This window comes from Neoarius graeffei, chromosome 18 (genome assembly GCF_027579695.1).
Source record: "Neoarius graeffei isolate fNeoGra1 chromosome 18, fNeoGra1.pri, whole genome shotgun sequence".
Lineage (NCBI taxonomy): Eukaryota > Metazoa > Chordata > Actinopteri > Siluriformes > Ariidae > Neoarius > Neoarius graeffei.
The window spans coordinates 18,071,281-18,096,697 of record NC_083586.1 but is presented as its reverse complement, the minus strand read 5'-3'; the positions used below and the strand labels follow the sequence as shown (position 1 = coordinate 18,096,697).

Sequence of the window (25,417 nt, the reverse complement as noted above, 5' to 3'; positions counted from 1 at the left end):
AGTCTATTTCCATAATTCTTAAATCTGTTGGAATTTATCTGAGGGTCATGGCTTCTGCTTTTCATTAGGTGATATGATTTTTTTTTTTCTTTCCTTTAAGGTAAAATTGTGTATAACAGTTGGGATGGGTCTAAATTACATTTGTTAAATACACTTGTGGTCAGAAGTTTACATACACTCATCATGGGCAGGAACGTCATGGTAATTTTGGGCTGTTAATGATTTCCTTGAACTGTTCTTTTTTTCCAGGGTGGAATGACTTCAAAAAACAAGAATTGAGTGCACAAGTTTGAATTTCTTTTGGATTTTTTCTAATCCACACAGGGTCAAAATTATACATACAGGCTCAAACATATACATGCAGTCAAGCCAGAAAGTCTGCACACCCCTTTCACCTTCTCCATGTTTTATTACATTACAGACTTGGACTACGTTCAGACTGCACCCTGAAACGACCCATATGCGACCTGTATCCAATTTGTTATTGACAATCTGAACGACACAGATCCGATTTATTTATTTATTTATTTATTTATTTATTTTCCCACATGCGACCCAGGCTGCTTGGATATGTGGTCCTAATTCCGATGCACATCCGTTATTTTCACATGCGACTGCAGTCTGACCAGACAGGTCGCATTCATGCGACCTACACGTCATCAACAAGAGACAAACGTCACTATTCTGTGTTGGCTAATCCCGCCTCTTTGGTGGAAAACAACAACATTTGTACAGTTTTCAGAATTTAAATAGACTTTTATAGAATTGATCAAGCTAATGGTGGATTTGGTAGGGACCTGGATGTTGATCTGTTAGCCTGATTAAATAAAACAGTTTCTATAACTAATTTATAACTTAAACCATCCTGTATTACAAGATTGTTCTGGAAATTTCCAGTAATTTGACACCTTCGGTCTCATTAGTCTGCTGCCCACATTAATCAGATTGTGCGAGTTCCACCGCCGCCACAAAAACCACACTGCCAGGTCTCGCCTCATCTCCATGCTTTACTTGCAAACTTGAAGAGTGCACTTTTTTTTTTTGTTTGTTTACGTATTACGTAGATGTGCTTATTACGTGTCAATTTGCGCATGCGGGACACTTTTGGGTCGTTTTCCGTTCATATTGGAGATCACATACAAGTCTAATATAATTGGTAATGTGAACGGCCTAACAAAAAAAATCTGATTTCACAACAAATCAGATATGGGTTGTTTCAGGTTGCAGTCTGAACGTAGTGTTATTCTACAATAGATTGAGTTCATTTTTTGTCACAAAATTCTCCACAAAATAGCCCATAATGACAAAATGAAAGCAGGTTTTTAGACATTTGTGCTAATTTATTAAAAATGAAAATGTAAAATGTGTGTACACAAGTGTGCACACCCTTTGATATGACACCCAAAAGTGAGGTGAAGTGTATTTTGTTTCCACCGATACTGCTTGAGATGTTTCTACAACTTAACTGGAGTCCACCTGTGGTAAATTCAATTGATTGGACGTGATTGGGGATTGCCAAGACCTGCCTATATAAGGTCCCACAGTTGACCGTGCATGTCAGCGCAAACTCCAAGCCATGGGGTCAAAGGGATTATCTGCAGACCTCAGAAACAGGATCGCGGCAAGGTATAGATCTGGAGAAGGGTACAGAAAATTTGCTGCAGCTTTACAGGTCCCAAAGAACACAGTGGCCACCATCATTCATAAAGAGAAGTTTGGAATCACCAAGAATCTTCCTAGACTCGGCTGCCTGGCCAAACTGAGCAATTGGGGAAGACGGGCCTTGGCCAGGAAGGTGAGCAGGAACCTGAGGCTCACTCTGACAGAGCTCCAGCATATCCTTGTGGAGATGGGAGAACCTTTCAGAAGATCAACCATCCAGATAGCACTCCACAAATCAGGCCTTTATGGTAGAGTGGCCAGATGGAAGCCACTCCTTAGTAAAAGGCACATGACAGCCCGCTTGGAGTTTGCTAAAAGGCACCTAGAGGACTCTCAAACCATGAGAAACAAGATTCTCTGGTCTGATGAAACCAAAATTGAACTTTTTGGCCTGGATACCAAGCGTCACGTCCGGAGGAAACCAGGCACCGCTCATCAGCTGGTTAATGCCATCCCTACAGTGAAGCATTGCGGTGGCAGCATCATGGTGTGGGGATGGTGTTTTTTTTTTTTTTCAGCAGCGGGAACAGGGCGACTAGTCCTGACAGAGGGAAAGATGAATGCATTTAAGTACACTGAGATCCTTGAAGAAAACTTGCTCCAGAGTGCTCTGGACCTCAGACTGGGGTGAAGGTTTACCTTCTAACACGACAACGACCCAAAGCACACAGCTAAGAGAACAAAGGCGTGGCTTCGGAGAAAGTCTGTGAATGTCCTTGAGTGGCCCAGCTGGAGCCCAGACCTTAATCCAATTGAACATCTGTGGAAGGAGCTGAAAATGGCTGTGTACTGATGCTCTCCATCCAACCTGACCGAGCTTGCGAGGATATGCCAAGAGGAATGGGCAAAAATGTCCAGAAACAAGTGTGCCAAGCTCGTACCTTCTTTCCCAAGATGCTTTGAAGCTGTAATTGCTGCCAAAGGTGCATCAACCAAGTATTAGGCTAAGGGTGTGTACAGATATGTAACCCTTAAATAACCTGTTTTTGTCAGTAAAATAAAATTGCATATTTTCTAAAAACCTGCTTTCACTTTGTCATTATGGGCTATTTTGTGTAGAATTTTGTGACACAAAAATGAACTCAATCTATTGTATTATGTTACAGACTTAGTCTGTAATGTAATACAACGTGGAGAATGTGAAAGGGGTGTGCAGACTTTCTGGCTTGACTGTACATTCACTTAAATCTGTCTTAACTTAATAAAGTCAAGGCCTATTAACTTCTTGTTAGTGATCATGATTGGCTACAACTGGTAGTTTCTCTTTTTGCAAGCATAAAACGGATTTGTTTGACAGCACTCATTGGGTTGACCAATACTCAGAACCATGGGAAAGTCCAACCAACTCAGTGAAGCTCTAAGAAGGAGAATTGTAGATTTGCACAAGTTGGCAAGGTCTCTGGGAGCCATTTCTAAACAACTGCAGATTCCAAGAGTTCAAACAACTGTACATAAGTACAAGTTATTTGGCTATGTCACCACTTTGGCAAGGTCTGGAAGAAGACCCAAACTGTCACCCTCAGATGAGAGGAAGCTGGTTAGGATGTTCAGGAAGAACCCAGGAACCACCAAGGCTCAAGCCTGCCATGAACTGGAAACTGCTGGAATGCCAGCATCACTGCCCCCAGTGAAGCGAATTTTACATTGCCATGGACTGAGAGGGTGCCGACCAAGAAAGAAGCCCCTGCTCCAAAATCAACACCTTCAAGCTCAACTGAAATTTTCAACTGCTCACATGGACAAGCCAAATGCCTTCTGGAGAAGTTTTATGGTCAGACAAGACAAAGACTGAGCTATTTGGCCACAATGACAAGAGGTATGTTTGGAGGAGTATAGGTGAGGCTTTCAAACCTAAGAACACTGTACCAACTGTCAACCATGGTGGTGGTAGCATCATGCTTTGGGGCTGTTTTACTGCCAGTGGTACTGGTGCATTGCACAAAATGGGTGGTATAATGAAGGAGGACTACCTCCAAATTCTTCACCTCAAATCAACAGCTAAACAGTTGAAACATGGTTTCAAACACACATCAAAACTGGTTTTGGAATGGATAAAGCAGGCTAACATTAAGCTTCTGGAATGGCCTTCCCAAAGCCCTGACCTCAACCCTATTGAAAATTTGTGGACTACTCTTAAAAGCCAGGTCTGTGCCAGGAAACCAACCAATTTAAATGAACTCTACCAATTCTGTCAAGAAGAGTGGTCAAATATCCAGCCAGAATTATTCCAGAAGCTTGTTGATGGCTACCAAAAGCATTTGGTCGAGGTGCAGCTTACTAAGGGATATTTAACCAAATATTACTTGGGGTGTATGTATATATTTGAGGCTGTATGTATAATTTAGACCCTGTGTGGATTAGAAAAAAAATCCAAAATAAATTCCAACTTGTGCACTCAATTCTTGCTTTTTGAAGTCATTAAAGATGTATTCTGTACAATCATTCCACCCTGGAAAAAGAACAATTCAAGGAAATCATTAACAGCCCAAAATTACTATGACAATTATGCCCATGTGTATGTGAACTTCTGACCACAGCTGTATATTAACATCTACTTTCTCTAAGAGAATACGAATATTTACTTCGTCTGAGCTATATTTCCGTTTATAGCATCTGTCTAAAAAATTCTGAATTTGTGTAAGATCTGAGTCGGAAGCACCATAAATAGAGTCCAGACCAAAAATAAGGTCAAACTAAAGTATTAAAAAGTTGATCTATCTCGACCTGAGCGAAACCTTCCTTTCTGAGCGACCTAATTACATGCAAACATTTATTTGCCTTGGTTAACTGAGCCTGTACATGTTTAGTGTATTTACAATTCTCTTGAAATGTTATCCCGAGAAGAAGCAATTCTACACATTGAGAAATGCTATGAAGAGGTGATAGATATTGTCCATAGCCTTTCTTGTGGAAAATAAGCTCTTTACATTTTGATGGTTTGCAGTTCATATTATTATCCTTAGATCACGTGAGAAATTGGTCAATCTGGAATTAAAATGGATTTTTTTGGGGGGGTTGGCACCATTTGATTTACACATGCCTACCATTTTAAAGGTGCAAATTGTTTTTTAATTAATTAACTTTTATTGTGACACAAACAATTAAGATGAAAAAAAAAACAGAAATCTGGAGTGTGCATAGGTATTCACCCCCTTTCGTATGAAACCCGTAAATAAGAGCTGGTCCAACCAATTCACTTCATAAGTCATATAATTAGTTGATTAAGATGCACCTGTGTCCAATCAAAGTGTCACATGATCTGTCACATGATGTCTGTATAACTCAAACTGTTCTGGAAAGACAGGTTTTATTGTGACACAAACAATAGGATGAAAAACAGAAATCTGGAGTGTGCATAGGTATTCACCTCCCAAAGTCAATACTTTGTAGAGCCACAGCTGCAAGTCTCTTGTGGTCTCTGTCTATTAGCTTAGCACATCTAGCCGCTGGGATTTTTGCCCATTCCTCAAAGCAAAACCTCTCCAACTCCTTCAAGTTAGATGGGTTGTGTTGGTGTACAGCAATCTTCAAGTTATGCTACAGATTCTCAATTGGATTGAGGTCTGAGCTTTGACTCGGCCATTCCAGGACATTTAAATGTTTCCCTTTAAACCACTCCAGTGTAGCTTTAGCAGTATGTTTAGGGTCATTGTCCTACTGGAACGTGAACCAACATCCCAGTTTCAAACCTCTGGCAGACTCAAACAGGTTTTCCTCCAGAATTTCCTTCAATCCTGACCAGCTTTCCTGTACCTGCAGATGAAATACATCCCCACAGCATGATGCTGCCACCACCATGCTTCACTGTAGGAATGGTGTTCTCAGGGTGATGGGAAGTGTTGGGTTTGTGCCACACATGGCGTTTCCCATGATGGCCATTTTAGTCTCATCTGACCAGAGAATCCTCTTCCATGTGTTTGGGGAGTCTGCCACATGATGTTAGGCAAACTCCGAACATGTTTTCTTATTTTTTTTTTCTTTAAGCAATGGCTTTCTTCTAGATATCTGTGAAGATACTCAGTCATCCAGGTACATAGTAATCTGTGGTTGATAGGAGAGCGCAACTGGACTTGCTTGAAAAGTCTTGAAGACGTTTCGCCTCTCATCCGAAAGGCATCCTCAGTTCTGTCTGTCTAATAGGGAGTATCAAGTATTTATCCTCTCATGGATCATCATAGAATCCGAATCAGAATGCTGATGGCTGCATTGTAGGTGGCTGATAGATGTCATACTTCATACTCCCTGTTAGACAGACAGAACTGAGGATGCCTTTCGGATGAGAGGCGAAACGTCTTCAAGACCTTTCAAGCAAGTCCAGTTGCTCTCTTCTATCAACCACAGATGGCTTTCTTCTAGATACTTTTCCATAAAGCCCTGCTCTGTGGAGTGTACGGCTTAAAGTGGTCCTGTGGACAGATTCTCCCATCTCCGCTGTGGATCTTTGCAGCTCGTTCAGTGTTATCTTTGGTGTCTTTGTTGCATCTCTGATTAATGCCCTCCTTGTCTGGTCTGTGAGTTTTGGTGGGCGGCCTTCTCTTGTCAGGTTTGTAGTGGTGCCATATTCTTTCCATTTTGCAATAACTGATTTAAGGGTGCCTTGTGGGATATTCGAAGTTTGGGATATTTTTTTAGAACCCTAATCTATACTTCTCCACAACTTTGTCTCTGACATGTTCGGAGTGTTCCATGGTTTCATGCTGCTTGCTTAGTAGTGTTGCAGAGTCAGGGTCCTTCCAGAACAGGTTGATTTAGACAGACATCATATGACAGATCATATGACACTTTGATTGCACACAGGTGGATCTTAATCAACTAATTACGTTACTTATGAAGTTAATTGGTTGGAACAGCTCTTAATTGGGGGTTTCATACAAAAGAGGGCGAATACCTATACACACTCCAGATTTCTGTGTTTTCATCTTAATTGTTTTGTGTCACAATAAAAAAAAAATTTGCACCTTTTAAAGTGGTAGGCATGTTGTGTAAATCAAATGGTGCTAACCCCATATCATTTTAATTCCAGCTTGTAATGCGACAAAACAGGACAAACACCAAGGGGGATGCATACTTTTTCAAGACACCGTATTATGAATAACACGTTGTTGCATGTTTTCAAGAAAACTTAAGTTCCAGTGAATAATAGGATTTAAAGATTTGTTGTTCGAGCTAAACAGACAATAGTTCATGATTACCGCTACCAAACATGTGAAAATCCATAGCCAACTTTCGGAAGGCTTTACACTTTGGATCATCTAGGTAGCTGTAGAATGCGTACTGCATACTCGAGGGCATCTGTGCAGCTGCCTACTGTCCTGTACATGAACTAGGTAGAGCTTAAGTGCTCTTCCACAGTGTCACGAGCATGAGTGTTGTACATGGACTTCTTGAAGGCACGCGCAATCACAGGTGTGCTTGCAGTACATTCCCTCTGTAGCTTTTTCCTTGGGAATATTTACTTTGGGAAGGGGGTTCATGTGAGCTCTTTTCCACAGTATAGGCCACATACAGGGACAGTTTCCAGATCTTATGGATTATAGGTGTGAAAATTTCTGCATGGTTCTTCCACACCCAAAATGGGACAACAAGCAGTGGCAGCTGTCTTAAGATGTTGCAAACAGTTCCACACATGCCTTTCTGAGATCTCAGGAACCTCAACCCCATCACCTACAACGGCAGGAGACGTCTGCCTGTACGCTGTGTCCCAACGCAAATCAGCAATGTAATTGTTCAGATCCACTAGTGACTGGTTATCCAGTGTGACCTTTGCCAATGTGCAGTGATGCTGTGAAACATAATCCATGTGTTTCCATCACTCCTCCCCTGAGCCAACTGGTGCTTGCAGTATATTCCGTCTGTTCTGGGCAATAATGTTCTCTTTTCTTCTGTTGAGCTCTCATAACCGATCCAGATTGTTGGGAGGTATTCTCAATTATTCCCGCAATAAAGATTTCACTAATGGTATAATTCATTCTGGGTAACACGATGACATGTGCGCTGTCCTGAATGGCATATACCTGTCCATGTGCTTGTGAATAAGAATCTCTGAATTTTTCACAGCCTGATCAACATCGGTTGCACTTAAAACACTCTCCCAACTTTTGCTCGCAAGTGCAAGATAGAAATCCTCCTTCCAATGTTTCCTAAGATCATGGATACGGACCCTTTGGTGAACTGGTTTCAGTTTTGTCCCCACTGGGAGTATGACAGCCATGTGAGCTGTTTTTATCGATATAGTATATGCAGTGCATTTCCCAAACAGGTCTGGTCGATTTGTAAAGATGTTATCTAAGCATGCATTGCCTCTTGTTGAGAAATTCACTAGAGCATACCATGCAGTCATCAGACAGTTCATTGGGATCAAGCTGATTTATATCCCCACCTCTAACTATGGTCATTCTAGGGTGTTTGTCTTGCACGTTGTTCACTCAATGAACGAGGTATTGCAAAAGGTCTGAGGTCTGGTATGTAGGCTCGGGTAGATGATAGATACTCCACACGAATAGCAAATGTCCCAAGGGTAATCTCAAAGTCAAGCACATCAGTTCATAGATTTTTTTATCTAAAAACATCAATGACGTCCAAGTTAGTCCTCACATACTATAGATTGCAACTCCACCTTTGCATCTGCGATCCAGACCAGACCAATCCAGTTCCTGTCCCGTCTAAATATGATGTAGCCGGGTATGTTGACAATAGCATCTAGCATGTCTGATTTGAGATGTGTCTGCGATACAATGGAAATATCAGTGTCATTCTTATTCAAATCAGTCTCCAGTGCTACAGCTGCTTGAACTCAGTTCTTGGATTTCATGAGACTGCAGATATTGGAAATAACAATTTGGGCACAGTGTAATTCGAGTTAGATTTGCTATCAGTAGATGTTACTTGTCTGGTGATTGGAACCAGATTGGTTCTAGCCATAACCCTGAGAGGACGGTGGTGTGGAGTCCTTCCTGTTCCAAGTAACACAGGGATGGATTTACCACTGTTCTCTGCCACATCCAGAACTAATTTATTGCTTCTTGGCCTAAATTCCTCTCGCTTGCGTCCACCTCGTAACCCTTGATATCTAAACAAGTTTAAGCCCTGGAACTCTTGAATAACAGAGGTACAGTAGTAGGTAGGCTTGACTGTTTACTAAGACCCAGTAGCTTCTTCCTCATGTACTTACTGTTTTACTGTCTTCCTCTTCTGTTTCAGTGTGATAAAGTTTCTGACATCACAAAATTGAGCATGGATGCAGTTCCTTCTAGTTCACCTGAAAGTCCAGTAACAGCTGATGCCCCATTGGCACCGGAAATGAGATCCAAGACGCCTAAACGTTCAACTCTTTCTCTGTACCAGTTCCAGCAAAACAAAAAATACCACGAGGAGGTGCTGCAGCGGATGCGAGTCTTTGCCAGGACGCTGAATAAACCTTACAGTGCCAGAGAAAGAAGGCTGAAACTGGCTACGCTCGCTTTACATCATAATGAGAGGACAAGCAAGACGGAGTTACATAAGGATGATGCTCTCACTGAGGAACTGAAACCTGCCAAAAGCGAAGACCAAAAGGAAGAGAAGGAAACTGGCAAAAGTGCAGAGGACAGAAATGATAAATCGCCGACCATGATGAACAAGTCCACCGTGTCTGTTGCTGCCCTGGATGGTTCTCTTACCCTTGTCTCTACTCCACCTGTCAAGTTAACTGCCTCACATTTTGATGCAAACAAACCAAGTATGGCCCAAGAAGAATCTGGTGGACAAATTGGTGCTCTGATTGCCAAGACACATCTAGCAGATATCAGTGATCTCAATGAGAAGGCTGAGAAGGTTGTCAACTGTCAGGCTTGTACCCAGGTATGTGGGGTTTCCTCATGAATGTTAACATAGTTGTGCATCTTGGGAATATCGGGCCCGGTTGTATGGGGGGGCCAGGGTGGGCCTGGCCCACCCAATCACAAGGCTGGCCCACCCACCTGATGGGAAGACAGAAAGAAAAAGTCATATATATGGCTTACATGTCATGAAAATCAGAAATCCAGGATCTCAAATTTAAAAAAATGAATGTGTGTATATATATATATATATATATATATATATATATATATATATAAAAATACACACACACACACACACACAGTGGTGCTTGAAAGTTTGTGAACCCTTAAGAATTGTCTATATTTCTGTATAAATATGACCTAAAACGGGGCGGCACGGTGGTGTAGTGGTTAGCGCTGTCACCTCACAGCAAGAAGGTCCGGGTTCAAGCCCCGTGGCTGGCGAGGGCCTTTCTGTGCGGAGTTTGCATGTTCTCCCTGTGTCCGTGTGGGTTTCCTCTGGGTGCTCCGGTTTCCCCCACAGTCCAAAGACATGCAGGTTAGGTTAACTGGTGACTCTAAATTGACCGTAGGTGTGAATGTGAGTGTGAATGGTTGTCTGTGTCTATGTGTCAGCCCTGTGATGACCTGGCGACTTGTCCAGGGTGTACCCCGCCTTTCGCCCGTAGTCAGCTGGGATAGGCTCCAGCTTGCCTGCGACCCTGTAGAACAGGATAAAGCGGCTAGAGATAATGAGATGAGATGACCTAAAACATCATCAGATTTTTACTCAAGTCCTAAAAGTAGATAAAGAGAACCCAGTTAAACAAATGAGACAAAAATATTATACTTGGTCACTTATTTATTGAGGAAAATGATCCAATATTACATATCTGTGAGTGGCAAAAGTATGTGAAACTTTTGGAACCTCATCCAATTGAAATGTTGTGGAAGGACCTGAAGCGAGCAGTTCATGTGAGGAAACCCACCAACATCCCAGAGTTGAAGCTGTTCTGTACAGAGGAACGGGCTAAAATTCCTCCAAGCCGGTGTGCAGGACTGATCAACAGTTACCGCAAACATTTAGTTGCAGTTATTGCTGCACAAGGGGATCACACCAGAGACTGAAAGCAAAGGTTCACATACTTTTGCCACTCACAGACATGTAATATTGGATCATTTTCCTCAGTAAATAAATGATCAAGTATAATATTTTTGTCTCATTTGTTTAACTTGGTTCTCTTTTTATCTACTTTCAGGACTTGTGTGAAAATCTGATGGCAAATGGAAGGTTGTTGTAGGGTGGAGAGAGAGAGTGAGTGAGAGAGAGAGACAAATGGAAGGTTGTCACAGGGTGGAGAGAGAGAGAAATAGAAGGTTCTCGACTTCCGGCGATGTTACACTTGCGGTCATGAGTGAATGCTGGTGCGTTTTGGTTGCCACTACTCTACAGAATTGCTGTGACTTAAGTGATTTTCTTTATACTATCTGCCTGTTGTTAATGGTTTTAAACTGCATTTTACCTCTACTACATGCATATCGGAGCAATTTGCTGCTGATCAACACCTCTCTGCTTCTGGACTGTTTGGATTATAGGCTGCTGTTTATGGAATTGTTTACTATGTGCATATTGGAGCAATTTGCTGCTGTTCAACACCTGTCTGACTTCTGCTGCTTCTGGATTGTCTGGACTCTAGGCTACTGTTTATGGGATTGAGCTCCCTGAGCCACTGGCCCAGGAATATAAACAGTGGTGCAACTCTTCTATCTGTGTAGAATTTTACTACTACTCACTCTCTGCTGCCCAGGATAAGCTAACTGTGCAGCTATCAAGAAACTCTTCTGAACTGTCTACCTGCCCATAGTGCTTGTTTAACAAATACTACCTGGACTGCTGCTGCACCTGTCCTGCACCTGGTATTGCCATGTGTGAGCCCTCTCATGGGTACTCTGCTGATTAGAATATCACTTTTTGGGTAAGTTTCTTGCTTGCTTTATGAGTAGGTGAGTTTCTTACTTGATAGTGCTGATCCACTCTGCAGGATCTGGCTACCTCCATCGCCTGTCCTTAAGAATATTAGTGGTTTACACTTGTTTGCTAATGCACTAAAATGCCAGGGCATAGGGCTTTGGTCTTGCATGCGTTGTTTGTATTATCAAGCTAGTTGGTTCAGGCTGGAACGTTGGTGCTTTAAACCACTGAGCATATTGGATTAGCCTTTTATCTGTCACATGTCATCCACCCAAATGTGGTCTACAATTGTGGTTCTGCTCTGGCTCCTTGTACAGGAGTCACAGTATGATCGCTGGCTTTGCAGTGAACTTAAGTATCCACGCTGGTGTCCTAGCAAGGCAGATATGGTTCGGAGATACTCCTCTGCTTATCTTCACATTCTGCGAAACAATTTTTACAAAGTTCCTGAAACCCTTTGTGCACATCAACACCTTGGCATCCTGCGTCGCCCTAAATATAGACACAGGGGTTCTGGTCGGAGTTTCGCCCGCTATCATCACATGAACAACATCGACTCGTTTTGGAGTCAGACTCGGAACTCAAATCGTTATCATGCAGAGCATTGTGTTGTGGACTTTAAGAACCTGTGCCCCATAACTTTAACAAAAGTTTCCCAGAATTCTGCTTCCAGGAATGTGAATTGTGCCTTACTCAATGTATGGTCTCTCAATAAAAAAGCACCATTCATTAATGATGTAATTGTTGATATGAATATTGACCTGTTATGTTTAACTGAAACCTGGCAGATACCTAATGAATTTATAACATTGAATGAAGCTACTCCACCTACCGTAGCTATGAATTTATTGATAAGCCACGTACAAGTGGGCGTGGGGGCAGCTTCGCTGTGCTTTCACTCCAGCTATAAGATTGTATCGGTGCCCATACAGGATTTTCCATCATTTGAATGTCTTGCTCTGAAATCTACTGGTAGTCTATTATTATTGCTTATCTACCAGCCTCCCAAAGTTACTTCTGATTTTATTATTGATTTCTCTGAGCTACTCTCATCTGTGTGTCCTATGTACCCATCTATCCTGGTTCTTGGGGATTTTAATATACAAGTTGATTCAAAAAGCAGGCTAACTTATCCAAATGCTGTGAAGGAATTTCAGTAGCTTGTTCAGTTCTTTATCTAGCCTAGCTAGCTTGTGTTAATTCATACAGTGGGGCAAAAAAGTACTTAGTCAGCCACCAATTGTGCAAGTTCTCCTACTTAAAAAGATGAGAGAGGCCTGTAATTTTCATCATGGGTACACTTCAACTATGAGCGACAGAATGGTGGGAAAGAATCCAGGAAATCACATTGTAGGATTTTTAATGAATTAATTGGTAAATTCCTCGGTAAAATAAGTATTTGGTCACCTACAAACAAGCAAGATTTCTGGCTCTCACAGACCTGTAACAACTTCTTTAAGAGGCTCCTCTGTCCTCCACTCGTTACCTGTATTAATGGCACCTGTTTGAACTCGTTATCAGTATAAAAGACACCTGTCCACAACCTCAAACAGTCACACTCCAAACTCCACAATGGCCAAGACCAAGGAGCTGTCAAAGGACACCAGAAACAAAATTGTAGACCTGCACCAGGCTGGGAAGACTGAATCTGCAATAGGTAAGCAGCTTGGTGTGAGGAATCAACTGTGGGAGCAATTATTAGAAAATGGAAGACATACAAGACCACTGATAATCTCCCTGTTACGTTCCCCATGGCAAAATGGGGGAAGCAACAGAGATAAACCAAAACGACCCGGGAGGAAAAAGAGGACAAGGAGGCGGACTCAGGGGCCGAAACGGAAACCGTTTTTATTCACAAAATAGAAAAAAAACAACAACTAAAGTTACTGGTCTCCAAACAAAGGAAAAACAAACACGAGTCAAGTTTTCTCACCAAAACTACAACAAACAAACCACAACCAAACAGATCTGGGATTACGCACACTCCTTTCCCCTTAAAGGAGCAGTACGCTCTTGCTACCAGTAGATGCAGCTCACAACACTCTCTCCTAACTGTCACCGCCAGAGCCCACCGGCTCACACACCCTCTCGAAAGGCGTCTCCCTCTCACTTTTAACATGGCCTCTCAACGAGGTGAGTGGGAACAGCTGTGTATAAGAGGAAGCGGCGTCCACTGAGAGAGAGAAAAAAAACACATATGCACCCACACATAACCACACACACGACCCCTGGCACCAGGGTCGTAACACCCCCACCCATAAAAACAAACCCCAGTTTGTTTAGGAAAGTGGTAGGGAGTACCGGTTTACAATTTTTCAATTCCTTACCTCACCCACGGGAGAGAGCGTCAGCTACTACATTATCAACCCCTTTTTTGTGTTTAATCTCAATGTTGTACCCCTGCACCAACAAAGACCAACGCATCAGCCGTTGGTTATGGTTGTACATCTGGGCCAGAAACACGAGGGGATTATGGTCAGTGTACACGGTCACTGGGAGTGTACTTGAGCCTACATAGACCTCGAAGTGCTGTAAAGCAAGTAACATGGCTAGGGTTTCCTTCTCAATGGTAGAGTAGTTCAGCTGATGGGGTTTGAATTTTGCAGAGAAGAAACACACTGGGTGAGGAACCCCGCTACCATCACTCTGGAGCAATACTGCGCCAGCCCCGGATGCACTAGCATCGACTTCTAGCTGGAAGGGAAGAGAGAAGTTAGGTGCAACAAGTACAGGGGCGCTACACGAGAGATTTAGCCGCTTCGAAAGCATGCTGACACTCGGTGGTCCACACAAAAGGGACGTTCGGGCTACACCGAGTAGTAAGAGGGGCGACTACAACAGAGAAATTTTTACAAAAGCACCGATAATAGCCTGTCATGCCCAAAAAACGGCGCAGCTCACGCCTGGTGGTGGGAACTGGGTAGGCTACCACAGCCGTGATTTTAGCCTCCACCGGTCGGACCTGCCCCTGCCCCACCTGTTTACCCAGATAGGTAACAGTAGCCTTGCAAAATTCACACTTGGCAAGATTAAGAGTTAGATTCGCATCCGCCAGTCGCTGAAATACTGTCCTCAAGGTGGACAGGTGGCTCGACCACTTACTAGAGTACACTACCACATCATCGAGATACACGTTACACTGTGGAACATCACCCAACACTTGGTGCATTAAGCACTGGAAAGTAGCGGGCGCATTCTTTAACCCAAATGCCATGACTGTGTACTGCATGAAGTGGTCGGGGGTCACAAAAGCCGAGATGTCGGATGCTCGGGGTGTTAACGGGACCTGCCAGTACACTTTTAGGAGATCTAAGTTTGTGATGTAAGTGGCCGGACCAATACTGTCCACACAGTCATCAATACGGGGCGAAGGGAAACTATCTGACACCATGACCACATTTACTCTCCTAAAATCAGTACAAAAACGGGGCATTCCATCAGCTTTTGGCACTAACAAACACGGGGAATTCCAGGGGCTGTGACTAGGCTTAGCTAAACCATTTTCCACCAGGTACTCCACCTCAGCCTTCATTAGCTGACGCTTATCTACTGAGCATCGATAGGCATGTTGCCTAATAGGAGCAGCACCCCCCACGTCAATATCATGCTGCAATACCTTGGTACGAGATGGCACATCCCCAAGCAAGGCGGGAAAGGACTGAAACAAGCTCAGAATTTCATATCGCTGTTCGGCCAGGAGGTAAGAAAGACGGGAGTCAGCATCTGACAGAAACTCAGAATTTGTTAATCTACCACTCTGTTGGCCACCAGAGGGCACATTGAGTCAGTCATCCGCTAGTACCTCAGCACACACCAGGGAAGCCGGCTGCCCAGCACTGCCCCGCACCTGAGATGGGTCTCTGGGAAAATAAGGTTTTAACATGTTTACATGACACAGTCGTGTTTTACGTCTACGTTCAGGGGTGCGGATGATATAATCCGTGTCCGATGCCCTTTTGTCTATCACATACAGACCCAGAAACCGGGCGGTGAGAGCAGAACCAGGCACCGGTAGCAACACAAGCACTTGATCACCAGGGTGGAATTGGCGCACCACCGCCTTACGGTCATACTGCTTCTTCATATCCTCCTGGGAAGCGGAGAGGGCTTCCCTCGCCAGCGAAGTGGCGCTATGTAATCGGGCTCTACACTGTGACACAAAATCTAAAACATTGGTTTTAGGAGGGGAACTGGTCATGAACTGGTCCTGCAACACTTTTAAGGGGCCACGTATATTGTGGCCAAACACCAGCTCTGATGGTCTAAACCCAAGTGACTCCTGCTTAGCATCACGGATAGCAAAGAACATAAACGGCAGCCCCTCATCCCAATCTTTCCCGGACTTGTAACAATATTTCTGCAACATCGATTTTAGGGTTTGGTGCCACCGCTCCAACGCACCCTGTGACTCTGGGTGGTAAGCGCTACCTACGGAATGGGAAATCCCCAAGGATTGCAGGGCCTGTCAGAATGCTCTTGACATAAAATTCGTGCCTTGATCCGTCTGCACGATACGTGGAAGGCCAAAAGTGGTGAAGAACTTTAGGAGGGCTTTACTCACCACCGATGCAGTAATTTTCCGAAGGGGAATGGCTTCAGGAAAACGAGTCGTGACACCCATCACTGTCAATAGGAACTGGTTACCGGATTTAGTTTTTGGTAGGGGACCCACACAGTCTACAATAACATGCTCGAATGGCACGCCGACAGCGGGAATGGGACACAGCGGGGCTGGAGGAACCTTTCGATTTGGTTTACCGGTTATCTGGCATGTGTGACACGTTCGGCGAAAACGGGCTACGTCCGCTTTCATTCTGGGCCAAAAGAAATGTTTTAGGACCCGATCATAAGTTTTAGTCACCCCCAGGTGACCAGACCACAGATGTTCATGGGCCAACGACAACACATGCTGCCTACAACCCTCCGGAATCACTATTTGATGGACCGACCCCCAGTCCTCATCCACCCCTCCCGGTTGCGGAACCTACCGCCGCACCAACAAGCCATCATCCAGCAAGTACAATGATTTTCTTTTATTTCCGTGATTACTATCACCAACAGCAGCAAAACACTTTTTCAGGGAGGGGTCAGCCTTCTGGACTTTTATAAGGGCATCCCGATTTAGTGGCAGGGTGACATCAGGAGTGGTAACCGTCTCCACTACTTCTGGCAACTCAACAGAAGGGGGCAGCTTGTCCTCAAACAGGGTGGTACCGAACAGCGAGTCAGACAGATTCACTTCCTTACCTTGCTTATGGGCCTGAGCTCTGGTCAAAGCACTGATGCCGAACACATCTGGGTGTTTTTCAGCTAAGGCATCAGGCTCATGAACAGAGATAGGGACACTCACGACTTCTGGAGAAGGGTAAACTTTCCCACCTGCCAAGTCATTTCCCATAATGAATTCAACACCTTCTATAGGGAAAGAGGCATGAGCAGCCACCGAAAAGAAACCAGTCACTAACTGTGATTGCACATGGATGCGGTGGAGGGGCGCAGGCACAAAACTCATCCCAATCCCCCTAACCACAGCACTCACATCACAGGCAGACTCTTTATTCAAAGGTAAAACGCTAGATCGTATAAATGACTGCGAACCACCAGTGTCACGGAGGATGGTAACCGGACGCTGATCCTCCACTCTACCCATGAGTGACACAAACCCACGAGAAATGAACAGTTTAAAACATTCATCTGACTCGGATATGGCAGGACACTGACTGATCGGTGACGAGGCCATCGTTTTAATCAGACCCACTCCTTTTGGTGGTTTCAGTGCAGCCCCCTGCTGCCTCCGCTTCAGCGCCTCACAGTCAGCTACCAGGTGGCCCGGCTTGAGGCAATAAAAGCAGGGCTTTCCCCCTCTGGGTCCCTGAGCAGGTGGACTGGCACGGGGAGCTGGACCCACCGGCGAGTCAACAGCCTTGCGGGAAAAGGTGTGGGTGGAAAAGGGGTCATGCCAGTTGAAGTTGGTTTTGCGCGTCAGCGAAAACTCATCTGCCAGCACCGCAGCCTGCTGCAGTGTTGACACCTTTCGCTCATTTAAGTATGTAACAATACGGTCAGAGACCCAGTTCTTGAACTCTTCCACCAGCACCAGTTCCCGCAAGGAGGCTACATCCCCAACCTTACATGCGGCACACCACCTGTCAAACAACACGCCCTTTTCCTGGGCAAAGTCGGCATTAGTTTGGCTATGGTTTTTCCTGAGCCCCCTGAAGCGTTGGCCGTACGCCTCTGGCACCAGCTCATATGCCCGCAGGACAGCTCCTTTAAGTTTATCATATTCTAGGCTATTAGTAACCGAGAGCGACGCGCAAGCTTCTTGGGCTTTACCACTTAGCTTACACTGTAGCAAAACTGCCCACGCCAGCCTGTGGCCAGCTTAATGCTACAGCAATTCGCTCGAATGCACTAAAATAGGTCTCGGCCTCGCAGAACACCGGGACCAGGGGAATGTTTTTACTCACATCGAAGCCCCCTCCGGTCAGAGACGGCGGCGACTTGGTCACCACCCCCGACCCTGTCTGCAGTTCCAACTGCCTTATTTTAATCGCCATATCTGCCTCCAGTTTCCTCAATTCCAACTCCCTCCGAAGTTGGAATTCCCTCTCACGCTCCTCCTTCTCCAGCTGGAGGCGAGCGAGGTGAATCTTTAGCTGAGCGTCAATCTTCGAACCAGGGGAGGACTCGACTGAAAAGGGGTCAAATTGCGGCAGAGTGACCGGCTTCTTTTCCCCCAGCACACTGGAGCGAGGAGTCAACCCAGTCGGCTGGGCCTCAGCCGGCTCCTTCAAAGGAGAAGAGGGGTGGCTCACCGCAACATTTTGTCTCCCCGATACCACTTGGGAATTCTCCGGGCGCCGGGCTAAGCACCCCCTTAGCCACTAGAGCCTCCGCAACCACAGCCTTCAGGTCACACTTACGGAGAGAAAATGGGACGGAGACACCATAGTGCCTGGCAATTTCGAATAAGTCCCGTTTCCTACACTCCTCCAACTGACCCCACGTAGGACCGGCCGCAAACGCCGCTACGTCAAATGTCGCCATGGCTAACCAGCTCCTCCCCCCAGCCAACCTAGCCCACGGCTAATGGTAGCGCTACAGCCACAAAACAAAAGAGCATAACTAACCCACTACACAACACAGACCCACTGGCTAACAGTTCACCCCCGGTTCCTACCTAACCAAAACTTCACCTACCTCAATCTTCTCGGAGTGTGCCGGGCTTGGAGGCGACTTTAAAGGCTATCCCTCAGTGGCCGGAGCCCCGAACGCCTACTCCCGCCAGGGAAGTATATCCCCACCCAGGATTACTCCAAAAACAAAAAAGGCAAAATAATAAACGAGTGCCTGATGGAAAGACTGAAATCAGTCTAGCTGGACACTCCCCTATCTCAACCAGGGAGACTGTCTAAAACCACGCACACGCCAGTGATCCACAACCAAAACCCCCTCCTTCAATGGAGATATCCTGGACGAGCCCCCACTTGTTACGTTCCCTGCGGCAAAATGGGGAATAAGGGAAGCAACAGAGATAAACCAAAACAACCCGGGAGGAAAAAGAGGACAAGGAGTCAGACTTGGGCTGAAACGGAAACTGTTTTTATTCACAAAATAGAAAAAAAAAAACCCTAAAGTTACTGGTCTCCAAACAAAGGAAAAACAAACACAAGAGTCAAGTTTTCTCACCAAAACTACGACAACCAAACAGATCCGGGATTACGCATGCTCCTTTCCCCTTAAAGGCGCAGCGCGCACTCGCTAGATGTAGCTCACAACTCTCTCTCCTGTCACTGCCACAGCCCACCGGCTCACACACCCTCTCGAAACGCCCTCTCACTTTTAACATGGCCCCTCAACGAGCTGAGTGGGAACAGCTGCGTATAGGAGGAAGGGGCGTCCACCTGAGAGAGAGAGAGGGAGGAAAAAAAACACACATGCACCCACACATAACCACACACACGACCCCTGGCACCAGGGTCGTAACACTCCCTCGATCTGGGGCTCCACGCAAGATCTCACCCCGTGGGATTAAAATAATCACAAGAACGGTGAGCAAAAATCCCAGAACCACACAGGGGGACCTAGTGAATGACCTGCAGAGAGCTGGGACCAGAGTAACAAAGGCTACCATCAGTAACACACTACGCCGCCAGGGACTCAAATCCTGCAGTGCCAGACGTGTCCCCCTGCTTAAGCCAGTACATGTCCAGGCCCGTCTGAAGTTTGCTAGAGAGCGTTTGGATGATCCAGAAGAGGATTGGGAGAATGTCATATGGTCAGATGAAACCAAAATAGAACTTTTTGGTAAAAACTCAACTTGTCGTGTTTGGAGGAGAAAGAATGCTGAGTTGCATCCAAAGAACACCATACCTACTGTGAAGCATGGGGGTGGGAACATCATGCTTTGGGGCTGTTTTTCTGCAAAGGGGCCAGGACGACTGATCCGTGTAAAGGAAAGAATGAATGGGGCCATGTATCGTGAGATTTTGAGTGAAAACCTCCTTCCATCAGCAAGGGCATTGAAGATGAAACGTGGCTGGGTCTTTCAGCATGACAATGATCCCAAACACACCGCCCGGGCAACGAAGGAGTGGCTTCGTAAGAAGCATTTCAAGGTCCTGGAGTGGCCTAGCCAGTCTCCAGATCTCAACCCCGTAGAAAATCTTTGAGGGAGTTAAAAGTCCGTGTTGCCCAGCGACAGCCCCAAAACATCACTGCTCTAGAGGAGATCTGCATGGAGGAATGGGCCAAAATACCAGCAACAGTGTGTGAAAACCTTGTGAAGACTTACAGAAAACGTTTGATCTCTGTCATTGCCAACAAAGGGTATATAACAAAGTATTGAGGTGAACTTTTGTTGTTGACCAAATACTTATTTTCCACCATAATTTTCAAATAAATTCTTTAAAAATCAGACAATGTGATTTTCTGGATTTTTTTTTTTCCTCATTTTGTCTCTCATAGTTGAGGTATACCTATGATGAAAATTACAGGCCTCTCTCATCTTTAAGTGGGAGAACTTGCACAATTGGTGACTGACTAAAAACTTTTTTGCCCCACTGTACATGCTTCTAGTTATCTAACAGAGATGGTGATTACACATTATCCTGAGTGTTAAGATACGCTGTAGCAGTACTGAGGGATATTTAACACAACAGGATATTTAACACATGTTAAAGCGATTAAATCTTAAGTGTAATACTGTAAAATATCAAACTATCTGTCTAGCTCACTCAGGTAGCTAATGGCTCACATGTACGTGTTTCCACAAGTTGTGAAATGCTGAAATCTCGACAGGGTTTGGCTTGCATCATCTGCAAATCATGATCATTATCACGCGATCATTATCATCCTTGGGTTAGGGAAGCTTGTCTGTCTCCACAGTCTCAGATATTGCTACTCAGTATTTGGTGCCTGAAGTGTAGAATTTAATGACAGTTTAATTCAGTTAGATCTTGAAATTTTATTCTTTGGAATATGCACATCCTTTAATTGGCTAATAATAATAATTTCTTCAGATAAAGACATATCTTAAATTACAAACATTAAACAACTACAAACATTAAAATATAGACACAGCACAAAAAAAATTACAAAAATGCTATAGATGTCCTATTTACAATTTATACTCAAAAACAAGTCTATTTACATTATATCTGTTGGAATTTATCCGTGGGTGATGACTACTGCTTTTCCTTAGGTTATATGATTTTTCTTTCCTTTAAGGGAAAATTGCATATAATGGTTGGGATGGGTCTAAATTACATTTGTTAAATATATTAACATCTACTTTCTCTAAGAGAATACAAATATTTACATCATCTGAGCTATATTTCCTTTTATAATATCGGTCTAAAAAATTCTGAATTTGTGTAAGATCGGAGTCGGAAGCACCATAAATAGGGAGTCCAGACAAAAAAAAAAAAAGGTCAAACTAAAGTATTAAAAAGTTGATCTACCTCAACCTGAGAGAAACCTTCCTTTCTGAGTGACTTAATTACATGCAAACATTTATTTACCTTGGTTAACTGAGCCTGTACATGCTTAGTGTATGTACAATTCTCTTGAAATGTTCTGCACATTGAGGAGTGTTATGAAGATAGATCTAGGCCGAAGCCTTTCTTGCGGAAAATAAGCTCTTTACATTTTGATGGTTTGCAGTTCATATTATTGTCCTTAAACCACGCAAGAAACTGGTCAACCAAGTCCAATCGGCATTGTCCATTATTCCAGACCGGAACAATGATAGTTGAATCGGTGGCATATTTAAAAAGGGTGGGATTGTTATCTAAAGCTAATGTTGAGATCACTGACAAATATATTACATAGGTAATGACCACTAACACTTCCTTGTGTTGTTCCCTTATTAATGGCCTTCCATTGTCCCAAAAAGCTACAGTGCCTTGCAAAAGTGTTCATTCCCCTTGGTGTTTGTCCTGTTTTGCCACATTACAAGCTGGAATTAAAATGGATTTTTGGGGGGTTAGCACCATTTAATTTACACAACATGCCTACCGCTTTAAAGGTAAAAATTGTTGTTTTATTGTGATACAAACAATAATTAAGATGAAAAACAAATCTGGAGTGTGCATAGGTATTCACCCTCCAAAGTCAATACTTTGTAGAGCCACCTTTTGCTGCAATTACAGCTGCAAGTCTCTTGTGGGCTGCCTCTATTAGCTTAGCACATCTAGCTGCTGGGATTTTTGCCCATTCCTCAAAGCAAAACCTCTCCAACTCCTTCAAGTTAGATGGGTTGTGTTGGTGTACAGCAATCTTCAAGTTATGCTACATATTCTCAATTGGATTGAGGTCTGAGCTTTGACTCGGCCATTCCAAGACATTTAAATGTTTCTCTTTAAACCACTCCAGTGTAGTTTTAGCAGTATGTTTAGGGTCATTGTCCTGCTGGAATGTGAACCTTCATTCCAGTCTCAAACCTCTGGCAGACTCAAACAGGTTTTCCTCCAGAATTGCCCTGTATTTAGTGCCATCCATTTTTCCTTCAATCCTGACCAGCTTTCCTGTCCCTGGAGATGAAAAACATCCCCACAGCATGATGCTGCCACCACCATGCTTCACTGTAGGAATGGTGTTCTCAGGGTGATGGGAAGTATTGGGTTTGTGGCACACATGGCATTTCCCATGATGGCCAAAAAGTTCAATTTTAGTCTCATCTGACCAGAGAATCCTCTTCCATGTGTTTTGGGGAGTCTGACACATGCTGCTGAGCAAACTCCACACACGTTTTCTTATTTTTTTCTTTAAGCAATGGCTTTTTTTATGGCCACTCTTCCATAAAGCCCTGCTCTGTGGAGTGTATGGCTTAAAGTGGTCCTATGGACAGATGCCTCTCATCTCTGCTGTGGATCTTTGAAGCTCTTTCAGTGTTATCTTCAGTGTCTTTGTTGCATCTCTGATTAATGCCCTCCTTGCCCGGTCTGTGAGTGTTGGTGGGCGGCCTTCTCTTGTCAGGTTTGTAGTGGTGCCATATTCTTTCCATTTTGCAATAACGGATTTAAGGGTGCTCCGTGGGATATTCGAAGTTTGGGATATTTTTTTTAGAACCCAGCCCTGATCAATACTTCACACATGTTCGGAGTGTTCCTTGGTTTTCATGCTGCTTGCTTAGTAGTGTTGCAGAGTCAGGGTCCTTCCAGAACAGGTTGATTTATACAGACATCATGTGACACTTTGATTGCACACAGGTGGATCTCAATCAACTAATTATGTGACTTATGAAGTGAATTGGTTGGACCAGCTCTTATTTAGGGGTTTCATAGGAAAGGGGGTGAATACCTATGCACACTCCAGATTTCTGTTTTTTCATCTTAATTATTGTTTGTGTCACAATAAAAAAAAAAAACAATTTGTGCCTTTAAAGTGGTAGACATGTTGTATAAATCAAATGGTGCTAACCCCCCAAATCATTTTAATTCCAGCTTGTAATGTGACAAAACAGGACAAACACCAAGGGGGATGCATACTTTTTCAAGACACTATATTATGAATAACACATTGTTGCCTGTTTTCAAGAAAACTTAAGTTCCATAGGATTTAAAAGATGATTGTTTTGAGCTAAATAGACAATAGTTCATGATTACCACTATCAAACACATTGTGAAAATCCATAGCCAACTTTCGGAAGGCTTTACACTTTGGATCATCTTGGTAGCTGTAGAATGTGTGCTGCATACTCAAGAGGGCATCTGTGCAGCTGCCTACTGTCCTGTACATGAACTGGGTAGAGCTTAAAGGGATAGTTCGGGATTTTTGACATGAATCTGTATGGCAATCCCCATCAATAGTGTCGTGCAAACACACTGACTTACCCCTGACAGCATCCTGTGAGTCCAGTTCTTGTCCAGTTTTGGTCCAGACGAAAGTAGTCCGGCAAGTTTGTTGGGGTCACGAAAGTAAAACGTTTTTCGTCTCAAAACAGTGTGTGTTCAAAAGAGTGATTATATTTGCATCACCAAAACCGTTGCCAAATAAAAAGTCAGACCTCGAAATGGCTTGGCACTATTTTCTCTCCCTCGGTATCACTGCGCGCTGTCATGTTGACATCTGTGCAGGAATCAACACCTTTCCCATTGTTTGGCAGTGATGAGTTCAGATCAGCGGCACTAACGAGCTAATTTGAGAGCAAGAACAGCGACAAATTTATCACCTTCTATAACCTATACAATAATATATTTGTGAAAATGGTGCGCACTTGCGACTATCCAGGCTGTAGCAACAAAGATGTGGCTGAATCTCCGCACACATTTCACCGTCGTAGTCAGACATGTTGTCGCTAACTTTGCTAGCAGTAAACAATGTAGTGATGTGTCGGTCGCGAACGATCCGGTTCAAAGAGCCGGCTCTTTGAAGTGAACGATGGGAGCCGGCTCTTCGGTGGGAGCCGAGTTGGGGAGCCGAATCAGTTTTTTGTCCTTAGGTGCCTCAGAGAGAGAGAGAGAGAGAGAGAGAGAGACAGAGTTCAGCTCAGCTGAAGGATGATTGTCTATTTGATAACCATGATTGTTTTGTTGCCGTGAATTCCTAAAGCTCATGATATAAATTGTCGCTCATAAATTGACAGGTTCGGTCGGCAACCGCCTTGGCATGGCCAGATTAATCTGCGGTATACAGTGAGACTAATTAACTAGTATTAACTAGTTAATTGCAGCAATTAAATCAAAAATAAAATCTCGGGAGCCGAAAGAGCCGGCTCCTTATAGTAAGAAGAGCCAAAAGAGCCGAAATTCCCATCACTAAAACAATGAATGAAACAGCCGTGGCTGTCACCTGGCGGCAGCGCGCAGTGATAAGAAGGGAGAGAAAATAGTGCCAAGCGATTTTGAGGTCTGACTTTTTATTTGGCAACGGTTTTGTGATGCAAATATATCACTCTTTTGGACACATACTCTTTTGAGACGAAAAACGTTTTACTTTCGTGACCCCAACAAACTTGCCGGACTACTTTCGTCTGGACCAAAACTGGACAAGAACTGGACTCACAGGATGCTGTCAGGGGTAAGTCAGTGTGTTTGCACGACACTATTGATGGGGATGCCATACAGATTCATGTCAAAAATCCCGAACTATCCTTTTAAGTGCTCTTCCACAGTGTCATGAGCATGAGTGTTGTACACAGACTTCTTGACGGCATGTGCAATCACAGGTGTGATGTTTATCCATTTGTAGTCTGTTTTGTCCTTGGGAAGATCTACTTTGGGAAGGGGGTTCATGTGAGCTCTTTTCCACAATGTAGGCCACATACTGGAGTTCAGGGACAGGTTCCAGATCTTATGAATTATAGGTGTGAAAATTTCTGCATGGTCCTTCCACGCCCAAAATGGGACAAGGTCTGGACCAGTGGCAGCTATCTTAAGATGTCTTTCTGAGATCTCAGGAACTTCAACCCCATCACCTACAATGGCAGGAGAAGGTTGCCTGTACACTGTGTCCCAAAACAAATCAGCAATGTAATTAT

At 44.0% G+C, this 25,417-nt stretch overlaps 1 protein-coding gene across 6 annotated transcripts in view; it reads left to right on the top strand.

The window, feature by feature from the left end:
- The window catches only part of LOC132865963 (uncharacterized), a 46,008-nt gene that overhangs the window by 4,735 nt on the left and 15,856 nt on the right, over positions 1–25,417 (top strand). For 4 of the 6 annotated variants that reach the window (XM_060898473.1, XM_060898472.1, XM_060898469.1 and 1 more), the window contains exon 1: positions 5,967–9,501. In XM_060898473.1, the coding sequence (XP_060754456.1) occupies positions 8,824–9,501 (678 nt within the window). In that variant the 5' untranslated portion in view covers positions 5,967–8,823. Of the gene's footprint in view, positions 1–5,966; positions 9,502–25,417 lie in introns of those variants that run through there. The other 2 variants (XM_060898471.1, XM_060898470.1) reach the window with 1 other exon arrangement.